Raw genomic sequence first — 19999 nt, 5'->3', positions numbered from 1 at the left:
TAATTATGTTGAAGTACATTCCCTCTATAGTTTGTTCTCTATATCTGTGAATCTGCTTCTTTATTGTTAAAATTTGTATGGAAACACAAAAGACCCTGCATAGCCAAAACAATTTTGAGAAAAAAAGAACACAGCTGGAGGAATCATGATCCCTGACTTCAGACTACTACAAAGCTACAGTAATCAAAACAATATGGTTCTTGCATAAACCAGATATATAGAGCAATGAAACAGGATAGAGCCTAGAAACAAACCCATGCACTTATGGCCATTTAATCTACAACAAAGGAGGCAACAGTATACAGTGGAGAAAAGACAGTCTCTTCGATAAATGTTGCTAAGAAAGCTGATCAGATACATGTAAAAGAAGGAAATTAGAACATTCTCTAACACCATATATAAAAGTAAACATAAAATGGATTAAAGACCAAAATCTAAGACTGGATATTAAAAAACTCCTGGAGGAAAACATAGGCAGAACACAGCATAAGTCACAGCAATAATTTTTGGATCCACCTCCTAAAGTAAAGGAAATAAAAGCAAAACTAAACAACTGGGGCCTAAATAAAAGCTTTTCACAGCGTTTATTTAGGAAACCATGAAAGAGATGAAAATACGACCTGCTGCTGATGAATGGATAAAGAAGATGTAGTATATACACACAATGGAATACTACTCAGCCATATAAAAAATAATTAAAATTTGCCATTTGTAGCAACATGGATGGACTTGGAGGGCATTATGCTAAGTGAAATAAGTCAGACAAAGAAAGACAAATACTGTATGACATCACTTATATGTAGAATCTAAAAAATACAACAAAGTAGTGACTATAACAAAAAAAGAAGCCTGATCATCAGTGTTGTGACAAAATATATGAAAGACAAGTACAATTTTCAGTTTATTTTTTGTTTATTCGTTTATAATAATTTTGCTCAAATTTAAGCACATTTTGAGAGGTCACAGAATGAATGTCAGATGAGCTTTCCTTCTCAACACTTTCTGGCTATTTTATAAAAACTAAACACATACATGTGAAATTAATGACAATACAATGGAACATGATGAAAGTATATGAACTGTCAAGACGAAATCTATAATAATTTAGGAGGTTATGAATAAACCTTGACACTTCTCTCTACCTCATTTCTCACATTTAGTCTTCCATCACATTCTTTCTAACTAAAAAGTATATCTGCTGCTGCTGCTGCTAAGTCTCTTCAGTCGTGTCCGACTCTGCGACCCCATAGATGGCAGCCCACCAGGCTCCCCCGTCCCTGGGATTCTCTAGGCATGAACACTGAGTGGGTTGCCATTTCCTTCTCCAATGCATGAAAGTGAAAAGTGAAAGTGAAGTCGCTCAGTCGTGTCCAACTCTTAGCGACCCCATGGACTGCAGCCCACCAGGCTCCTCCGTCCATGGGATTTTCCAGGCAAGAGTACTGGAGTGGGGTGCCATTGCCTTCTCCGAAAGTATATCTGGAATCTATCAATTTCTCTCCATCCCTACTGCCACCACTTGGGTTCAGGCCACCATTATCCCCTGCCCCAAATTATATATCTTGTCTTTTCCAGTTTTATTTTACTCAATTGATTCTCTCCCATAGCCAGAATAATATTAAACTACAAAAATGATTGTGTTTAAGGGTTCCCATTCCCCTGAAGTTTAAGTCCGTCCTCTTTAAATGGTTTCTGAGAAGTCCTGTGATTAGACCTTGGTTTACCTTTCAGCCTCATCTCTTCTCTCCATCCTACTAAGACTTCATGGTCTCACCATGCTGTATTCAGCACCCCTCAGATATCATTTACTCAAGATCTTCTCAGTTTTAACAGTAATTCCTTAGGAAGATCTTTTCTGGTCCTTACGTTAGGGATCTGTCCTATTAATCAGTCTCATATCCCTTGATCTTCTGTCATGGCAAAGCATACTTGTTTAATTATCTGCTTTTGTGATGGCATATCTTACTTTGTCATGAATTCTGTAGCACAGCATCTGACACAAAGAAGATGTTTAATATTTTCCACATGAATAAATAAATATAGAAAGGGAGATAGTTGTTAAGATAGCTCTTAAAGAAAACTTACCTATTTTGATTACAATAAGAGAGTAAATACTGCATGTATAAATCATAATACATATGATTTTCCATTCAGGTATGTCATTGTATACATACAGCCAAAACTACCAAACGTTTTGTCTGAACATGTGCAGTTAGAGGCAGTAATTTCTCTAAGGGTGTAATATGGATCAGACTATTAAATAAGACTAATTTCTTTCTTTCTACAAATAAAAATTAGATCTATTTAAGGTATAATCATTTCCCTTAAATTTATTGAGATATAATTGACATATCACATTGTATAAGTTTAATTTGATATACTTACACATTGCAAAAATTACCACCATATGTAACTTTCAAGTATATAATACAATATGATTAACTGTAATCACTATCCTGTGCATTAGATCCCTAGAACTTATTCATCTTGTAACTGGAAGTTTGCACTTGTGACCAACATCTCCCCTGTGCCTCTACCCATCAGCCTTTTAAAGAAGCCCAATTTTTAAGACTCATTAGTCTCCATGATAATACAAATTATGCTCAAATGTTCATCATATATTGTGAATGGGAGAAGGGAAGTTATACTGGTTTGTAATTAGTTTACACTTAAGAAACATTTTCTGTATAGTACTGTTAGCTATCATTAAATTTCATTTAGTTTATATCACAGGTATACACATAAAGCATTCATAGGTATATAAAGAAAGTGTTCATTAATTCAGGCTATATATAATGTGAGGACTCTTTTAGGGTAATATGTTATATTTGGTGTCCTAATTTTACATTCAATTAAATATAATTTTAGTCTTTGTTTTATTTCTAAAACATGATCTTTTATCACATGGTAAAGAGAAAGTATTTCCATTTATAATCTTGGAGGATATCAGTTTTCTATCATCAGAGTATTTTATTAATCTTAAAATTCCTTAATTCTACTCTGTTGTGGTAAAAGAAAGCATTATAAGAATCTCAATGAACACAAATAATATGCAATGAAAAACCACAATAAAAATGCCAATAACATAGGTTTAATTTCCTAGATTTAGATTTAACCATGCACTTTTGGAATTTGATAATAGCATTTTGTGTTTTGCATATTAAGTTCTATAGGAGATTTTGTACCTTTTATTAATAGTATAAAAATTATTTTGATTTGAAGTGTGTTGGTCTGAAAGATATGAAATAAAAATAGTTCCTGAGAATTAAAAAGTAAATATGCACTTACTTATTTATCTATCTGCTATTATACACAATTATCAAAGATTTCCAGAAGAAAAATTCATCATTTTTAGGAAATTCTAATTTTGATGGGTTGGATAAGTGACGATGCACATGGTTTGGAAGAAAGAGTCCTTTAAGAGAGAGTACAATGTTGCTTCTTAAATCATTAAAGCTTAGTCATATGTGGAGAAAATTGCCCAATAATTAAGAACTAACGCTTTAACATGGCAACAGATGCATTGGACAGTTAATTAAATAGAACATTGCTTATTTGTAAAGAAATGACAAAAAATTCAAACTTTCCTGGGCACGTGAAATCTTTATAGTATCAGAAGTGGGAAACCTGAAAGACGTGACTCATTCTCTGTTTGGATGATGCAGAATTGCTCTAAGCAGTAAGCTTACTGTTTTCAGACAGCATTAGCAGCTTCAGCACATACAACTGTGTCATCCTCTCTTAATACGCAGTGTTTATAACTGCAAAGGGGAGATGATAAACAGCATATGAGATCTGATATTTTCATGATGACTTAAACAGATACTGATGGACAGATCTGCTGTTTGATGTTTTCTTCACTAGCCCTGAAGATGCTGAGACATAGAGGTGGCTGTGATTATCTTTTGTAAGACAGGAAATGCAATCTTTAGGGATCTCTGGAAATAGAAAGGTCATGCAGTCTGGAACCTGTGAGTCTTTTCAATCTCTAAGTCATCAGGTATGACCTCATGAATTATGATGATGCTGTTAGATTGTAGAGTTATTGCTTTTTCTAGCTCATTTAGAATATATTAATCAATGTAATTGTTTATTATTAGATTCTCCTTAGGATATTTGAACAAGTAATATTTATAGTAATAGATGCCAGATAAACAATATGAGTTTTAGAAATGTGTGTGTGTGTTAAGTTTGTTTTTACTTTAGCTTTTTATGGGGAAGTGGGAAGTAAAGAAAGAGATCTTTTGTATGTGATTAAGGGCAAGGTTTTGGGCGCTACAGATTTTTCCAGATTAAACCTGAATACAGTCAAATTGCAGCTTTTATTTTGAATGATAAAAATAGCATAAATCTTTCATACTGATAAGTATACACCATAGCTAGCTGCTTATATATAGTGACATATTAAATTTTTTTTATCTGGGATTTCTTAAGCATAGAAATAGATGTAACTGCCACTGTACTGTGCAACCACACACAGCAACCCAACTGTGATGAGTAGAATTTACGTTTATCAGCATCTGAGCTATTTTCTTGAAATTATCTTTCAGTATCTAAATTGTTTTAAAAGGCATTGCTTTTAATTATATTTCAGATCTATTGACGTAATGATGCTTTGGTTCCTTAATGTAGAGATCTGCTAAGGCACTGCTTATAGATTAAAGCAGATAATAAATCTGTTTTTTTTCTTTGTTTTTTTACAAAGAAATCCGGTGACGTATAAGCTTGTTTAAGATTTTTGATCCAGAGATATTCTACTTTTGCTTACTTTCATTTTCAAAATGAAAGACTTAATTATATTAAACATGTTAACTACAAAGAATAGAAAATCATCACATCAAAGAATTTGGATTTATATATTCATTTTATTCTGAAACTCTGCTATTTATTTTAAACCATTTTCACCTATCATGTTATAATGCATTTAACTTTGTTTTTTTATAGCATATCCTCAGGGTTACATGCTTGGATAAGAAGCCTTGCCTCTGTTTGACATTCAAGTTTTGAAGGAATTTTTTTTTTTTTTTTTTGTATTACACATATTTCTGCCTCAGTATTAGGAGACCTGGCAGATACTTGCCAAGGCATCCCATATTAAATGAACAAAAACAGAGAAAATGTTGCAGCATTTCTCAGAAGATAGTTTTGTCTTCATGATTCCATAGCTTGATTAGGGTTTAATACCCCATCAAGGTAAAATGTTGTGTTAAATATGAATATACTTATCAAAGACTAAAATGGAAATCTTAAACAGTGATTTGATTCAGTTAAGGGGTCAGTTTCTCCTTTTTAATTGAAAGCACACTAAAAATTATGCTTACTGATATTGACTATTATTTTTTATATGCTATTCAGACTACTTAGCCTGCTTAGATTCTTATTAGCAGGGAAGTTTGCCATATTCTTAAGCTTGATTAGTTTTGGAATGATTTGAATATACCTTTTAGTTGCTACAAAACCTGTTTAATCTGTTAGAATTTATTTCCAGTATTTGCATGTATTAGTCACTATGAGTACATTCTGTTTCTTGGCATTGCTTTGGGATTCCTCTAAGTATTGGTTTCACAACATTCTGCTAGATTTTTCACTGTGTTTGTGACCTTTTAAAAGAACCAAACCATAAAGATTTTTAGTTACTTTCTTCAGTGACACTTAAATGAGGATATCTCAATAATTCTGTAAGGTGAAAAAATTACAGTCTTAGTCTCATTTCTTTTACAAGGTGGATAAAAGTGTTTCTCTGTTGCTATGTCAGAGTATATAACATTAAAAAGTAAATATTAGTTAGAATGTCAGAGACATTTAATATAATGTCAATCTTTTTCCTGTACAGCAAGATGATCTTGACCTTTAGAATGGTGAAATTGATTGTAAATCTGTTCAGTAACAATTGGTCATCTTCTTTTTGTAATGGTTGCCTTTATTGGTACCATTTTATACATGCATTTCATTATACATTGTAAAGATTTTTAAAGGTAAGCTGTCTATAAACAACTATTTGGGTAATTGTTCAATTCAGTGAGCATTATGTGAAAGCTGATCATTTGCACAGTATTGTATTTGGTGTTGAAAGGAATACAGAAAAGAAAGAGTTGTTTCCTGTTTCCAAGATTATGAGAAAATGTACATAATGAATTATGCTCATATTTTGAATTGCCTTTTCAAAAGTGGTATGCTACTATCAGTTCTAATTTATTAATTGGTGAACCTTAGGATGAGTTACATATAATTCTTTTTTCCTCATGTAAATCTCTTGATATTAGAGACATTAAAGATTGGATCAAACTATAAAATCAAGCATTATATAATTTTGATAACTGCATTAACTTCTTTTATAATAAAATTATTTTTATTAGGGCATTATAAACTGTTAATAAAATTCAGTTCAGTTCAGTTCAGTTCAGTCGCTCAGTTGTGTCCGACTCTTTGCAACCCCATGAATCGCAGCACGCCAGGACTCCCTGTCCATCACCAACTCCTGGAGATCACCCAAACTCATGTGCATCGAGTCGGTGATGCCGTCCAGCCATCTCATCCTCTGTTGTCCCCTTCTCCTCCTGCCCCCAATCCCTCCCAGCTTCAGGGTCTTTTCCAATGAGTCAACTCTTCACATGAGGTGGCCAAAGTATTGGAGTTTCAGCCTTGTACATTGTATAAGCCATAGTTTTCAATTTGAGAGCAAAAATATTGGCAGCATGCAGAAGCAGGGACCCCCAACTATCATTTCAAAACAGGGATGTGACCAATTTTGTATAATCCAGTTTGGGGATGGTTTAGTCACCAAGTTGTATCTGACTCTTGCGACCCCATGTACTGTAGCCTGACAGGCTCTTCTGTCCATGGGGATTCTCTAGGCAAGAATACTGGAGTGGGTTGCCATTTCCTTCTCTAGGGGATCTTCCTGACCCAGGAATTGAACCCAGGTCTCCTGCATTGCAGGAAGATTTCTTTACCAACTGAGCTATATAGGTTATTATGGAAGGGGATTTTGATTTCATAGGGATTAAGTTTTGGAAGTAAGGAGTTGTAAGTTTTGAACTGTTTGATGCTAGGTAGGTCAGGGTCATTTGGGGAGCCTGTTGAATAAATTGGGGAGGATAGGATTTACCTTAAGCTCTGAGGAAGGGGACTGGGAGGAACTAGTAGGGAAGTAGACCTTAACCATCTGGCTGTTGGACATCCACACACAACTGTCTTCTCTTTCATACCAGTGTGCTGGCTGAAAGCAGCATGGAGGTGGGTTGTTATTGTTCAGTTGCTCAGTTGTGTCCGACTCTTTGCAACCCCATGGGCTGCAGCATGCCAGGCTTCCCTGTCCTTCACCATCTCCCGGAGCTTGCTCATGTCCATCGAGTTGGTGATGCCATCCAACCATCTCATCCTCTGTTGTCGCCTTCTCCTCCTGCCTTCAATCTTTCCCAGCATCAGGGTCTTTGCCAATGAGTCAGTTCTTCGCATCAGGTGGCCAAAGTATTGGAGTTTCAGCTTCAGCATCAGTCTTTCCAATGAATATTCAGGACTGATTTCCTTTAGGATGGACTGGTTGGATCTCCTTGCAGTCCAAGGGACTCTCAAGAGTCTTCTCCAACACCACAGTTCAAAAGTATCAATTCTTTGGCACTCAGTCTTCTTTATGGTCCAGATCTCACATCTATACATGACTATTGGAAAAACCATAGCTTTGACTATATGGACCTTTGTTGGCAAAGTAACATCTCTGCTTTCTAATATGCTGTCTAGGCTTGTTTTCCTTCCCTGGTGGCTCAGAGGTTAAAGCGTCTGCCTGCAATACGGGATACCTGGATTCAATCCCTGGATCAGGAAGATCCCCTGGAGAAGGAAATGGCAACCCACTCCAGTATTCTTGCCTGGAGAATCCCATGGACAGAGGAGCCTGGTGGGCTCCAGTCCACAGGGTTGCAAAGAGTTGGACACGACTGAGCAACTTCACTCACTCAGGCTTGTTTTAGCTTTTCTTCCAGGGAGCAGGCATCTTTTAATTTCAGGGCTACAGTCACCATCTGCAGTGATTTTTGGGCCCAAGAAAATAAAATCTCTCACTGATTGCATTGTTTTCCCATCTATTTGCCATGAAGGGAGGTGGGTAGAGAAGATGCAAAAACCTTATTTCTCTGGAATCCCAGGCTGGTGCATGCTGTCCAATAATGCTTTTTTTCTTGAATTAAAGCAATAGAGAATTATTTACAAGTTCTTCTGGTTTGTATAGTATGGTAGTTAAGCATCCAGACTGCCATGATCACTAGATTCAAGTCTTACCATATCAAATCATACACCACTTACCAGCTGTATGATTTGTGGGCAAGTTACTTAACCTTTCTGGGTTTCAGTTTTCTCAGTGTGATACAGACATAGTAATGGTGCCTGTGGCAAAGAATTGTGAAGGTCAAATGGGTTAAGGCATGTAAAGCACCTTAAGAGTTCTGAAATATACTAAGCACACTACTGCCAACGTTACTTAGTGGCAGACATTATTATATAAATTCTTAGAGCTAGGATGAGCTATTGGTAATGGTCATTGTGAGTTTAATTTTGACCTCTCACCATCATTCTTCTTATCAAGTAAGAAATTCAGCTCAAAACACTTCATAACAGAAGACTACTGAGTCTTTGGAAAGGCTTAACAGTAGTATCAGGTCTTTTTTAAAAAATGCTAGTTAGAGATTAAAATTAAGGAGTAAAAATCAAGGTTTAAATAAAATAATAGAGAAGTTATAGAGCTTAGGTTTAATGACCTGAGTTATTTTTTAAATCATAAAAAATATCCTTGATGAAGACTCTTCACTCATATTTATACATAGCTTGTTTTAGTAATTTTATTTGTTAATGAAAACTTATATTCTAGATGAAAGACTAAAATGAAATATAAATACAATACTATATATGAATACAGCAGTTCAAGTTCCTGTTTGATAGAGTATAATATTTTGAATTACTGATGCTTATTTAATGTAAAGACATCAGTGTGCTTAAAAACTGTCAAACTCCTAAGTACACATGTGTAATTTAGTGCTTGGATGAAACCTAAATCTAAATCTTAAGTAATCTTGTGTTACATTTTGTGACATTTTTGCATTTTAGTTCTCTTTTGAGTACTTTTCTCAATGTGCAGCTATTTCCCTTGAATTGGCACAAGGTCGATCAAATTGCCGATCAAATTTCAGCACAATGCAATTTGTTAAAGCAAACAAAAAGCCAAACATGCAAAACCCTGTAGTATTGCAGTAAGCGCAGTACAGGGCAAGGATATAAAGACCAACAGGTCCTTGCCTTCAGGAAATCATAGATAGTGAATCGTAAACACTAAATACAAATGACTATAACAGGATGTGGAAAGTAGTAAGTGCCATAGAGTTTCAAAAATGAGATGAAAGAGGCATAAATCATTCTGCTGAGTTCAGCTGGCAGAATATTTCAAGCTAAGTGAGGAGAGGGAAAGAAAAGCTAGAAGAGGAGTTGGGGAAGTATGTCAAGGGGCATATGAGGTAGATAGACCTTGAAGACTGGCCAAGACGGGAAAAAGGTCATATTGGGTAGAGGAAATGACATGAGCAAAAGTTGGGAGACAGAAAGCAAATAATATGTTTGAGTAGTATGGAATGGTTCATTTTGGTCTATAGCCCAGTCGGGTAACTCAGACTATCAAAGAAAAGATTTGTTGGGACCAGATAATGTAGAATCTTGAGTGTTATATTATGAATTTCTAAACTGAGAACATTTCTGTGCTGAACTAATTATTTTTGGGAGAAAATAAAATAAAAGATAAAAAAAAACAGCACCTATATTTTGCAATCATATTCAGAGCTCTAACCCTCCTGAGACTTTGAAAATGAAAATTAAATTCCTGAGTAGATTTAGTAGTTAGTAGACAAGGTAGGGGGTAGAAGCAAAATGAAGGATTTTAATCAAATTCTCTATCAGAGTTGCACGTGAGAGTATTTCTTGGTCTGTCCACAACCACTCAGGAGCCCTAGATTTCAGACCCTAAGAGACCTCCTGCTTGTCCCTGATGTAAACTCCCTTTTATTGTTAAGTAATCAGCTTTAGCTTTGGCTTTATTTTAGACATTTCCTAGACCAAGGACAATCTAGAAGGATCATTTTAATACAATGAATATGCATATCACTATGGTGAATATTTGGATAATAAAGACTTTGTCTTAGGAAAAATTGGAAGGAGAAATTGCTACTGATAATCATGGAAGTTACAGGGATATTTAAGCTCTGCTTATTGCTAATATAGCAATGATAAAGTAAGTGTCATTGCTAATACCTTTAATATCATCTATAAATTTTCTGTTCCATACACCAGAACTTATTTAGTATTGTGTGAGGTTAGCAAAAAGGCTGGGTAACATCCAAGAGCAGATCTCCCTTAGGTGTGACATCTGAGATGTGACTTTTGTTATCAGGAGGATAGCATTTGTGCAAGGGAACTGAAAAAATTGGAACTGAATAGTCTCATTTAGTACATCATCCATATAAACGATGGAAGTAAACATGGAATTCCACAGTGTGAGTAAAAATGAAACCAGACACTGTTGCTCTTCTGACCCTTTATTTAGAGCAATAGCAGACCCATGTAATTGAGAATACTCAGTTTCTTTCTGTAGAATACTGCATTATTTGAAAAACCCATTTTTCTAGAAGTTCCTATGAAGTTGTTCTTATTAATCCTCTGGCTTCACGTTGCCTTGGGAAATAGCTATACATATGGTAGTGGCCCAGAAAATTGTCAATACTTATTTTAGAACCATAGATACATTTCTGGGAGAAACTTTGGAGAATACTGGATTTTAGGGTTTTTTTAAACTTTTAAACATTCAAACACATTTTAGCTTGCTTGCATGCTCAGTCATTCAGTTGTATCTGACTCTGCAACCCCCATGGACTATATAGCCTGCCAGGCTCCTCTGTCCATGGGATTTTCCAGGCAAGAATACTGGAGTGGTTTACCATTTCCTCCTCCAGAGGATCTTCTTGACCCGGGGATCAAACTCATGTCTCCTGCTCCTGCATTGGCAGGCAGATTCTTTACCACTGAACCGCCAGAAAGCCCTCCTTAAAAAACAGATAAAAGACATTTACTGAAATGATCCTTTCCTTATCCCAAGTCTTTTAGAAAATGATACTACAGGAATATAAATAAGTTAAAAAGACAATTGAATAATCTTTGTTCAAATTTCTCTTTGTAAAAGGCAACGGAACTTGGTTCATTAAATATTGCAATGCAAAATATGCTGCATATAAATGTATATTATCTATTTCGAGCCATTCCTTTTTTTTGGTCAAAATTTTATTCAAACTCATAATAACTTATTGAGTCTATTGTGTAGTGTGGAGGGAGGCAGGATAGCACAGTAGTTAAGAGCCAGAGTTATGGAGCTGGATCTGTTTGTTTAGATCCTATATCCTCCATTTACAGACATAGTTTATTTTAGTAATGTTATCTAATCTCCCTCTTCCTCAGTACTGTCATCTATAAAATGAGGATACTAATGTGCTAATCTCTAGGCTTGTGATGAAAATAAAATTAATGAATTAGCATAAGTAAATTACTTGAAACAGTGCCTAGCTTAACAAATATTGCTTATTAAAATTAGTCCCCACTAAACTAGGTAAAGTTAAGGAGAAAGCTACAAAAGATAAACAAGATATAAAATAAATCCATCACTTGAAGGAATTTGTGTGTGTGTGTGCTCAGTTGTGTCCAGCTCTTTGCAACCTCATGGACTATAGCCTGCCAGGCTCCTCTGTCCATGCAATTTTCCAGGCAAGAATACTGGAGCGGATTGCCATTTCTTCCTCCACGATCTTCCTGACCCAGCGAGCGAACCCCTATCTCTTGCGTCTCCAGCATTGGCAGGCAGAGTCTTTACCACTAGATTCACCTGGGAAGGAATTTACATTTTAGTATGTGTAAAGTATGATATATAATGTTATATATATAACACGCATACACACAAATACACATATTTAGTACATATGTATGTATAGTGTGTTAGTTGCTCAGTCGTGTCTGACCCTTTGTGACCCCATGAACTGTAGCCTGCCAGACTCCCCTGTCCATGGAATTCTCCAGGCAAGAATGCTGGAGTGGGTTGCCATTCCCTTCTCCAGGGGATCTTCCCAACCCGGGGATTGAACCTGGGTCTCCTGCATTGCAGGCAGACGCTTTTACCATCTGAGCCACCCAATAACACCCATGTATACATACATACTGGAGAAGGCAATGGCACACCACTCCAGTACATACATACACACATATATAATAGCTTGTCTAAGATCAAAATTGCCTACAAAAGATAGGATGATATGGGGTTCAAACCAGGAGGTCTAACTGAGCTCTTGCTCTTAACTACTGTGTTATGTATATGGCTTAGAGCTATATACATTCAAATTAGATTTTAAATAGCTATGTATAAGTTCATATATTGTAAATGCCAAATTGAGACGAGAGACATCAAGGTAAACTGAAAGTGCTGTGGAAGACTTCATGGAACAAGGGTGACAGGTTTTATATGACCCACTCTTCTATCTCTCTTTTTTTTTTTTTTTTTTTTTCAAATCCAAAGATTCTTTTTTTTTTTTTTTTTTTTTATTTTTTTTTTTTAATTTTATTTTATTTTTAAACTTTACATAACTGTATTAGATTTGCCAAATATCAAAATGAATCCGCCACAGGTTTACATGTGTTCCCCATCCTGAACCCTCCTCCCTCCTCCCTCCCCATTCCATCCCTCTGGGTCGTCCCAGTGCACCAGCCCCAAGCATCCAGTATCGTGCATCGAACCTGGACTGGCAACTCATTTCATACATGATATTTTACATGTTTCAATGCCATTCTCCCAAATCTTCCCACCCTCTCCCTCTCCCACAGAGTCCATAAGACTGTTCTATACATCAGTGTCTCTTTTGCTGTCTCGTACACAGGGTTATTGTTACCATCTTTCTAAATTCCATATATATGCGTTAGTATACTGTATTGGTGTTTTTCTTTCTGGCTTACTTCACTCTGTATAATAGGCTCCAGTTTCATCCACCTCATTAGAACTGATTCAAATGTATTCTTTTTAATGGCTGAATAATACTCCATTGTGTATATGTACCACAGCTTTCTTATCCATTCATCTGCTGATGGACATCTAGGTTGCTTCCATGTCCTGGCTATTATAAACAGTGCTGCGATGAACATTGGGGTACTCGTGTCTCTTTCCCTTCTGGTTTTCTCAGTGTGTATGCCTTTTTACTGCAAATAACACGTGTAAAGTCTTTAGCACAGTTTCTACCATAGGTACTCAATAAATTATAGTTGTTACTATTATCATAATCTTTCTGATAATTTCTTCTAGATCTCCCCTAATTGGACAATGTGCTGTTTGAAACCCTTAATTCTAATCTATACTCATGACTTAAATTACCCACCAGTGATTCTTAATTGTCATTATGCATCAAAATCAAATGTCTAGCTTTTAAAAAATACTGATGCTCTAGGCTTATTTCAGAAGTATTAAATAAAATCTATGGATTTATAACCCATGTTTTTATATTTGCAAGAAACTTTCCAAGTGAATCTGATGGGCAGGCAAAATTGAGAACTGCTGCTTTGCATGGTGATGACTTGCAAATCTGTACCTTAAATCCGCACTTTAACCTCTGTCTAGCGTTCCAGACATAGCATCTCTGCTCGTTTATCTTGTCAATATCTCAAACTTGGTATATCCTAAGCAAAACTTACTATTTTATCTTCAAAACCTCTTTGTTTTTCCTAGCATGATGACCTAGTAATAATTCTCAACTTTTTAATCCCAATCATAGGTCCAGTTACTCACCAAGTTATGTAGAGTGTTTCTCCTAAGGAGTCCAGAATTTACCTTTTGTTTCCATTCCCCATTGTCTTGACCTCAGTGTAAATTCACATTCATTTCTCACCTGAACTGTTATAGTCATTTCTTAATTGATATTTCTTTTTCTTCCCATTGCTCATCTCCAAAGCAGCCTATTCACCAATCAGCTGCCGGAGTAGTCTTTCTAAGATGGAAACCAGGAACAGATATTTCCCTACTTAAATTCATTCTAAGGCTCCCCATTACTTTCATAATTTTTGGAGTTCAGATAAGTGAGAACATGCAATACTTATCTTCCCCTCTGTGACTTATTTCATTTAGCATAGTGCCCTCAAGCTTTATCTATTTCACTGCAAATGGCAAGATTGCCTTCTTCCTCATGGCTAAATAATACTCCGTTGCATTTACTCCATTCATTCATTTATTGATATACACTTAGATTGTTCCCATATTTTGGATATTGTCAGCAGTGTGGCAGTGAACATGGAAGTGCAGATACCTCTTTGAGACAGTTATTTTATTACCTTCGAATACATACCCAGAAGCGGTACTGCTAGATCATATGGTAGTTCTATTTTTAATTTTTTGAGGAATGAGGAAGTGACATTTAAACTTAGCCATTTTTAGTTAAACTCACTCTAAATTCTACTAGTTAGAGACAGACTCTCTCAAACGTTTTAAAATGCTGTTCTCTTTGCCTATGTCTTTAGTCCCTCATTTCACTTGTTTTTACCTGGTTAACTATTTCTTATGTCTCAAGATTTATTTATATTAAGCACTGCCTCCTTTTGAAACATTCCTTCATCTCTTCAGAGTGAATTAGATGTTTTTTACATGTGTTCTTATGGATTCTAGTATTTACCTTAAATGAAGCCCAATACATGCAGTATTGAAGCTGTTGATTTTCCTGTCTTGACTCTGAGCTGTTTCAAAGGCCAAATGTCTTTTACTTTTTCACACCAGCACTAATATTGTTCCTGGCACACCATAACTATTTAATAAATTTTTGTTGAATATCCAAATGGGTAATTAGTATGAAATGTTTGTGTAAACATATAGTCTAGGTCACTTTGTACACCATTAGGAATTTATATTCACTGAGGTGTAGAAGTCTTTCCCATTTACTATTTCCTATCTATTTCTTTGCACTGATCACTGAGGAAGGCTTTCTTATTTCTCCTTGGTGTTCTTTGGAACTCTGCATTCAAATGGGTATATCTTTCCTTTTCTCCTTTGCATTTCACTTCTCTTCTTTTCTCAGCTATTTGTGAGGCCTCCTCAGACAACCATTTTTCCTTTTTGCATTTCTTTTTCTTGGGAATGGTCTTGATCACTGCCTCCTATACAATGTCACAAACCTCCATCCATAGTTTTTCAGGCACTCGATCAAATCTAGTCCCTTGAGTCTATTTCTCACTTCCACTGTATAATCATAAGGGATTTGATTTAGGTCATATCTGAATGGTCTGGTGGTTTTCCCCACTTTCTTCAATTTAAGTCTGAATTTGGCAATAAGGAGTTCATGATCTGAGCCACAATCAGCTCCCAGTCTTGTTTTTGCCAACTGTATAGAGCTTCTCCATCTTTGGCTGCAAAGAATATAATCAATCTGACTTTGGTATTGACCATCTGGTGATGTCCATGTGTAGAATCTTCTCTTGTGTTGTTGGAAGAGGGTATTTGCTATGACCAGTGCGTTCTCTTGGCAAAACTCTTTTAGCCTTTGCCCTGCTTCATTCTGTACTCCAAGACCAAATTTGCCTGTTACTCCAGGTGTTTCTTGACTTCCTAGTTTTGCATTCCAGTCCTCTATAATGAAAAGGACATCTTTTTTGGTGTTAGTTTTAGATGGTGTTATAGGTCTTCATAGAACCGTTCAACTTCAGCTTCTTCAGCATTACTAGTTGGGGCACAGATTTGGATTACTGTTGTATTTGAATGGCTTGCCTTGGAAATGAACTGAGATCATTCTGTCATTTTTGAGATTGCATGCATGTACTGCATTTTGGACTCGTTGGTTGACTATGATGACTACTCTATTTCTTCTAAGGGATTCTTGACCACAATAGTAGACATAATGGTCATCTGCATTAAATTCACCCATTCAAGTCAGTTTTAGTTTGCTAATTCCTAAAACATCGATTTTCACTCTTGCCATCTCCTGTTTGATCACTTCCACTTTGCCTTGATTCCTGGACCTAACATTCCAGGTTCCTATGTAATATTGCTCTTTACAGCATCAGACTTTACTTCTATCACCAGTCACATCCACAACTGGGTGTTGTTCTTGCTTTGGCTCCATCTCTTCATTCTTTCTGGAGTTATTTCTCCACTGTTCTCCAGTAGCATATTGGACACCTACCGACCTGGTGAGTTCATTTTTCGGTGTCCTATCTTTTTGTCTTTTCATACTGTTCATGGGTTTCTCAAGGCAAGAATACTGGAGTGGTTTGCCATTCCCTTCTCCAGTGGACCACGTTTTGTCAGAACTCTCCACCATGACCCGTCAATCTTGGGTGGCCCTACATGGAATGGATCATAGTTTCATTGAGTTAGACAAGGCTGTGGTCCACGTGATCAGATTGGTTAGTTTTCTGTGACTGTGGTTTTCAGTCTGTCTGCCCTCTGATGAAAAAGGATAAGAGGCTTATGGAAGCTTCCTTAGGGGAGAGACTGACTGAGGAGGAAACTGGGTCTTGTTCTGATGGGCGGGGCCGTGCTCAGTTCAGTTCAGTCACTCAGTCACGTCCAACTCTTTGTGACCTCATGGACTGCAGCACGCCGGGCATCCCTGTCCATCATCAACTCCTGCAGTTTACTCAAACTCATGTCCATTGAGTCGGTGATGCCATCCAACCATCTCATCCTCTGTTGTTCCCTTCTCTTCCTGCCTTCAATCTTTCCCAGCATCAGGGTCTTTTCAAATGAGTCAGTCCTTCACATCAGGTGGCCAAAGGATTGGAGGTTCAGCCTCAACATCAGTCCTTCCAATGAATATTCAGGACTAATTTCCTTTAGGATGAACTGGTTGGATTTCTTTGCAGTCCAAGGGACTCTCAAGAGTCTTTTCCAACACCACAGTTCAAAAGCATCAATTCTTTAGCACTCAGCTTTCTTTATAGTCCAACCCTCACATCCATACGTGACTACTGGAAAAACCATAGCCCTGATTATACATACCTTTGTTGGCAAAGTAATGTCTCTGTTTTTTAATACGCTGTATAGGTTGGTCTTAACTTTTCTTCAAAGGAGTAAGCATCTTTTAATTTCATGGCTGCAGTCACCATTTGCAGTGATTTTGGAGCCCCCCAAAATAAAGTCAGTCACTGTTTCTACTGTTTCTACTGTTTCCCCATCTATTTGCCATGAATTGATGGGACCAGATGCCATGATCTTAGTTTTCTCAATTTACTGGGCCACACTCAGTAAATCTTTAATCCAATTTTCTGTTGATGGGCGGGGCTGTGTTCCCTCCCTTTTATGTGACCTGAAGCCACACTATGGTGGAGGTAACGAAGATAATGGTGACCTCCTTCAAAAGGTCCCATGCATGCACTTCTACACTCAGTGCCACCAGCCCTGCAGCAGGCCAGCGCCAACCCTTGCCTCCACCAGAGACTCCTGGGCCCTCATGGGCTAGTCTGGGTCAGTCTCTTTTGGGGTCACTGCTCCTTTCTCTTGGGTCCTGGTGCACACGGTGTTTTGTTTGTCCTCTCCACGAATTTGTTTCCCCAGTCCTGTGTAAGTTCTCACAGCTCTGAGTGAGTGAGTGAGTGAAGTCGCTCAGTCATGTCTGACTCTTTGCCACCGCATGGACTATAGCCTACCAGGCTCCTCAGTCCATGGAATTCTCCAGGCAAGAATACTGAAGTGGGTTGCCATTTCCTTCTCCAGGGGGTCTTCCCAACCCAGGGATTGAATCCAGGTCTCCTGCATTGTAGGCAGACGCTTTACCATCTGAGCCACCAGGGAAGCTCACAGCTCTATGGTGGGGTTAATAGCAACCTCCTTCAAGAGGTCTTATACCATACACAGGTTTATTGCACCCAGAGCCCCTGCCCCTGCAGCAGTCCACTGCTGACCCATACCTCCTCAGGAAACATTCAAACACTGTTCTGTCTCAGTCTCTGTGGGGTCCCTGGGTCCTGGTGCATACAAGGTATGTTTGAGCCCTCTGAGCGTCTCTTGCGGGTATGGGGTTTGATTCTAAATGTCATTTCACCTCTTCTACCATCTTGCTGGGGCTTCAAAGACTAGAGATCTCTTCAGAAAAAATTAGAGATAGCAAGGGAATATTTCATGCAAAGATGGGCTCAATAGACAGAAATGGTATGCACCTAACAGAAGCAGAAAATATTAAGAAGAGGTGGCAAGAATACACAGAAGAACTGTACAAAAAAGATCTTCACTACCCAGATAATGATGGTGTGATTACTCACTTACAGCCATACATCCTGGAATGTGAAGTCAAGTGGGCTTTAGGAAGCATCACTACGAACAAAGCTAGTGGAGGTGATGGAATTCCAGTTGAGCTATTTCAAATCCTAAAAGATGATGCTGGGAAAGTGCTGCACTCAATATGCCAGCAAATTTGGAAAACTCAGCAGTGGCCCCAAGACTGAAACAGGTCAGTTTTCATTCCAATCCCAAAGAAAGGCAATGCCAAAGAATGCTCAGACTACCACACAAATGCACTCATCTCACATGCTAGAAAAATAATGCTCAAAATTCTCCAAGCCGGGCTTCAACAGTATGTGAACCATGAACTTCCAGATGTTCAAGCTGGATTTAGAAATGGCAGAGGAACCAGAGATCAAATTGCCAACATCCGTTGGATCATCAAAAGAGCAAGAGAGTTCCAGAAAAACATCTATTTCTGCTTTATTAACTATGCCAAAGCCTTTGACTGTGTGGATCACAACAAACCAGAAAATTCTTCAAGAGATGGGAATACCAGACCACCTGACTTGTGTCCTGTGAAATCTGTATGCAGGTAAAGAAGCAACAGTTAAAATTGGAGATGAAACAATGGACTGGTTCCAAATCGGGAAAGAAGTACATCAAGGCTGTATATTGTCACCCTGCTTATTTAACTTATATGCAGAGTACATCATGAGAAATGTTAGGCTGGATGAAGAACAAGCTGAAGCTGTTGAAGCTGAAACTCCAATACTTTGGCCACCTGATGCGAAGAACTGACTCATTGGAAAAGACCCTGATTCTGGGAAAGATTGAGGGCAGGAGGAGAAGGGGATGACAGAGGAAGAGATGGTTGGATGGCATCACCGACTCAATGGGCATGAGTTTGAGTAAACTGGGCGAGTTGGTGATGGACAGGAAGGTCTGTCGTGCTGCAATCCAGGGGGGTTGCGAATTGCCAGTCATGACTGAGTGACTGAACTGAACTGAGCTGAACTGATTCCCACTGCTTGTATAGATAACTGGCATATGTTAAATTATTAGTAAATATTAGCTCAATAGGTGCATTATGTTATATAAGTCTAAGAATACTAAAGTATAAGTTTATTGAGGGTTTTTTGTGCTGTGAATTAGAGATTAGAAAATTTGATAATAGTTACAATGAACTATAATAGTAGCATAATAAACATTAATAATAGAATAATTTTAAGAAGATAATACTACCCTGGTAGGTATTTTCTGAAAGGATAGCAAAGATAAAGGAAAATCAGGAGACTTTCTGTAAAACTACAAAGTAGAATACCCACAGCTAGTTTTTCTTTCTCCCAAAATCCCATGAAGAAAAGAAGTAATGGTATTTTTAACCTTTTTTCTAGGCTAATACTATATTAAGGTGTGGAGAATGGGAGAGGAAAAGAAAACAGTGGCATGTTTTGCCAGTCGAAAAACAGGAGGAAAATGCCGAATGATGTGACTAATGGAGAAAATAGAATTGTTAACCGGCAGTGGCAAAAGCTGAGAAACAGCCCAGTGTATACTGAAACATCCTGAACAGCACCGGATACCTCTGAAAGAGAGAATCAAGCTGCTAGTGTAGTGCATTGAAATTCAATCATATTTCTGGATCATCCTCCTTCACTTCAATCAACCGGCAAATATTCCAATGTCACTCCATCAGACAACTGAAGTTTTATTATAGGGAGGGGGTAAAATAGA

The 19999-nt window shown here is 37.4% G+C and overlaps 1 protein-coding gene across 9 annotated transcripts in view; it reads left to right on the top strand.

Moving 5' to 3' along the window:
- The window catches only part of SLC4A10 (solute carrier family 4 member 10), a 344973-nt gene that overhangs the window by 92941 nt on the left and 232033 nt on the right, over window positions 1-19999 (top strand). For 3 of the 9 annotated variants that reach the window (XM_006074290.3, XM_044934686.1, XM_044934688.1), the window contains exon 1: window positions 3649-4000. The exons of 1 other annotated variant lie outside the window; for it this stretch is intronic. In XM_006074290.3, coding sequence (XP_006074352.1) covers window positions 3920-4000 — 81 coding nt within the window. In that variant the 5' untranslated portion in view covers window positions 3649-3919. Of the gene's footprint in view, window positions 1-3646; window positions 4001-19999 lie in introns of those variants that run through there. 5 more of the 9 variants (XM_044934703.1, XM_044934683.1, XM_025275927.2 and 2 more) reach the window with 4 other exon arrangements.

The sequence above is a fragment of the Bubalus bubalis genome, chromosome 2, assembly GCF_019923935.1.
Source record: "Bubalus bubalis isolate 160015118507 breed Murrah chromosome 2, NDDB_SH_1, whole genome shotgun sequence".
In the NCBI taxonomy this organism is placed as follows: Eukaryota; Metazoa; Chordata; class Mammalia; order Artiodactyla; family Bovidae; genus Bubalus; species Bubalus bubalis.
The sequence above is the reverse complement of the archived record's forward strand: the minus strand, read 5'-3'. Positions and strand labels throughout refer to the sequence as shown.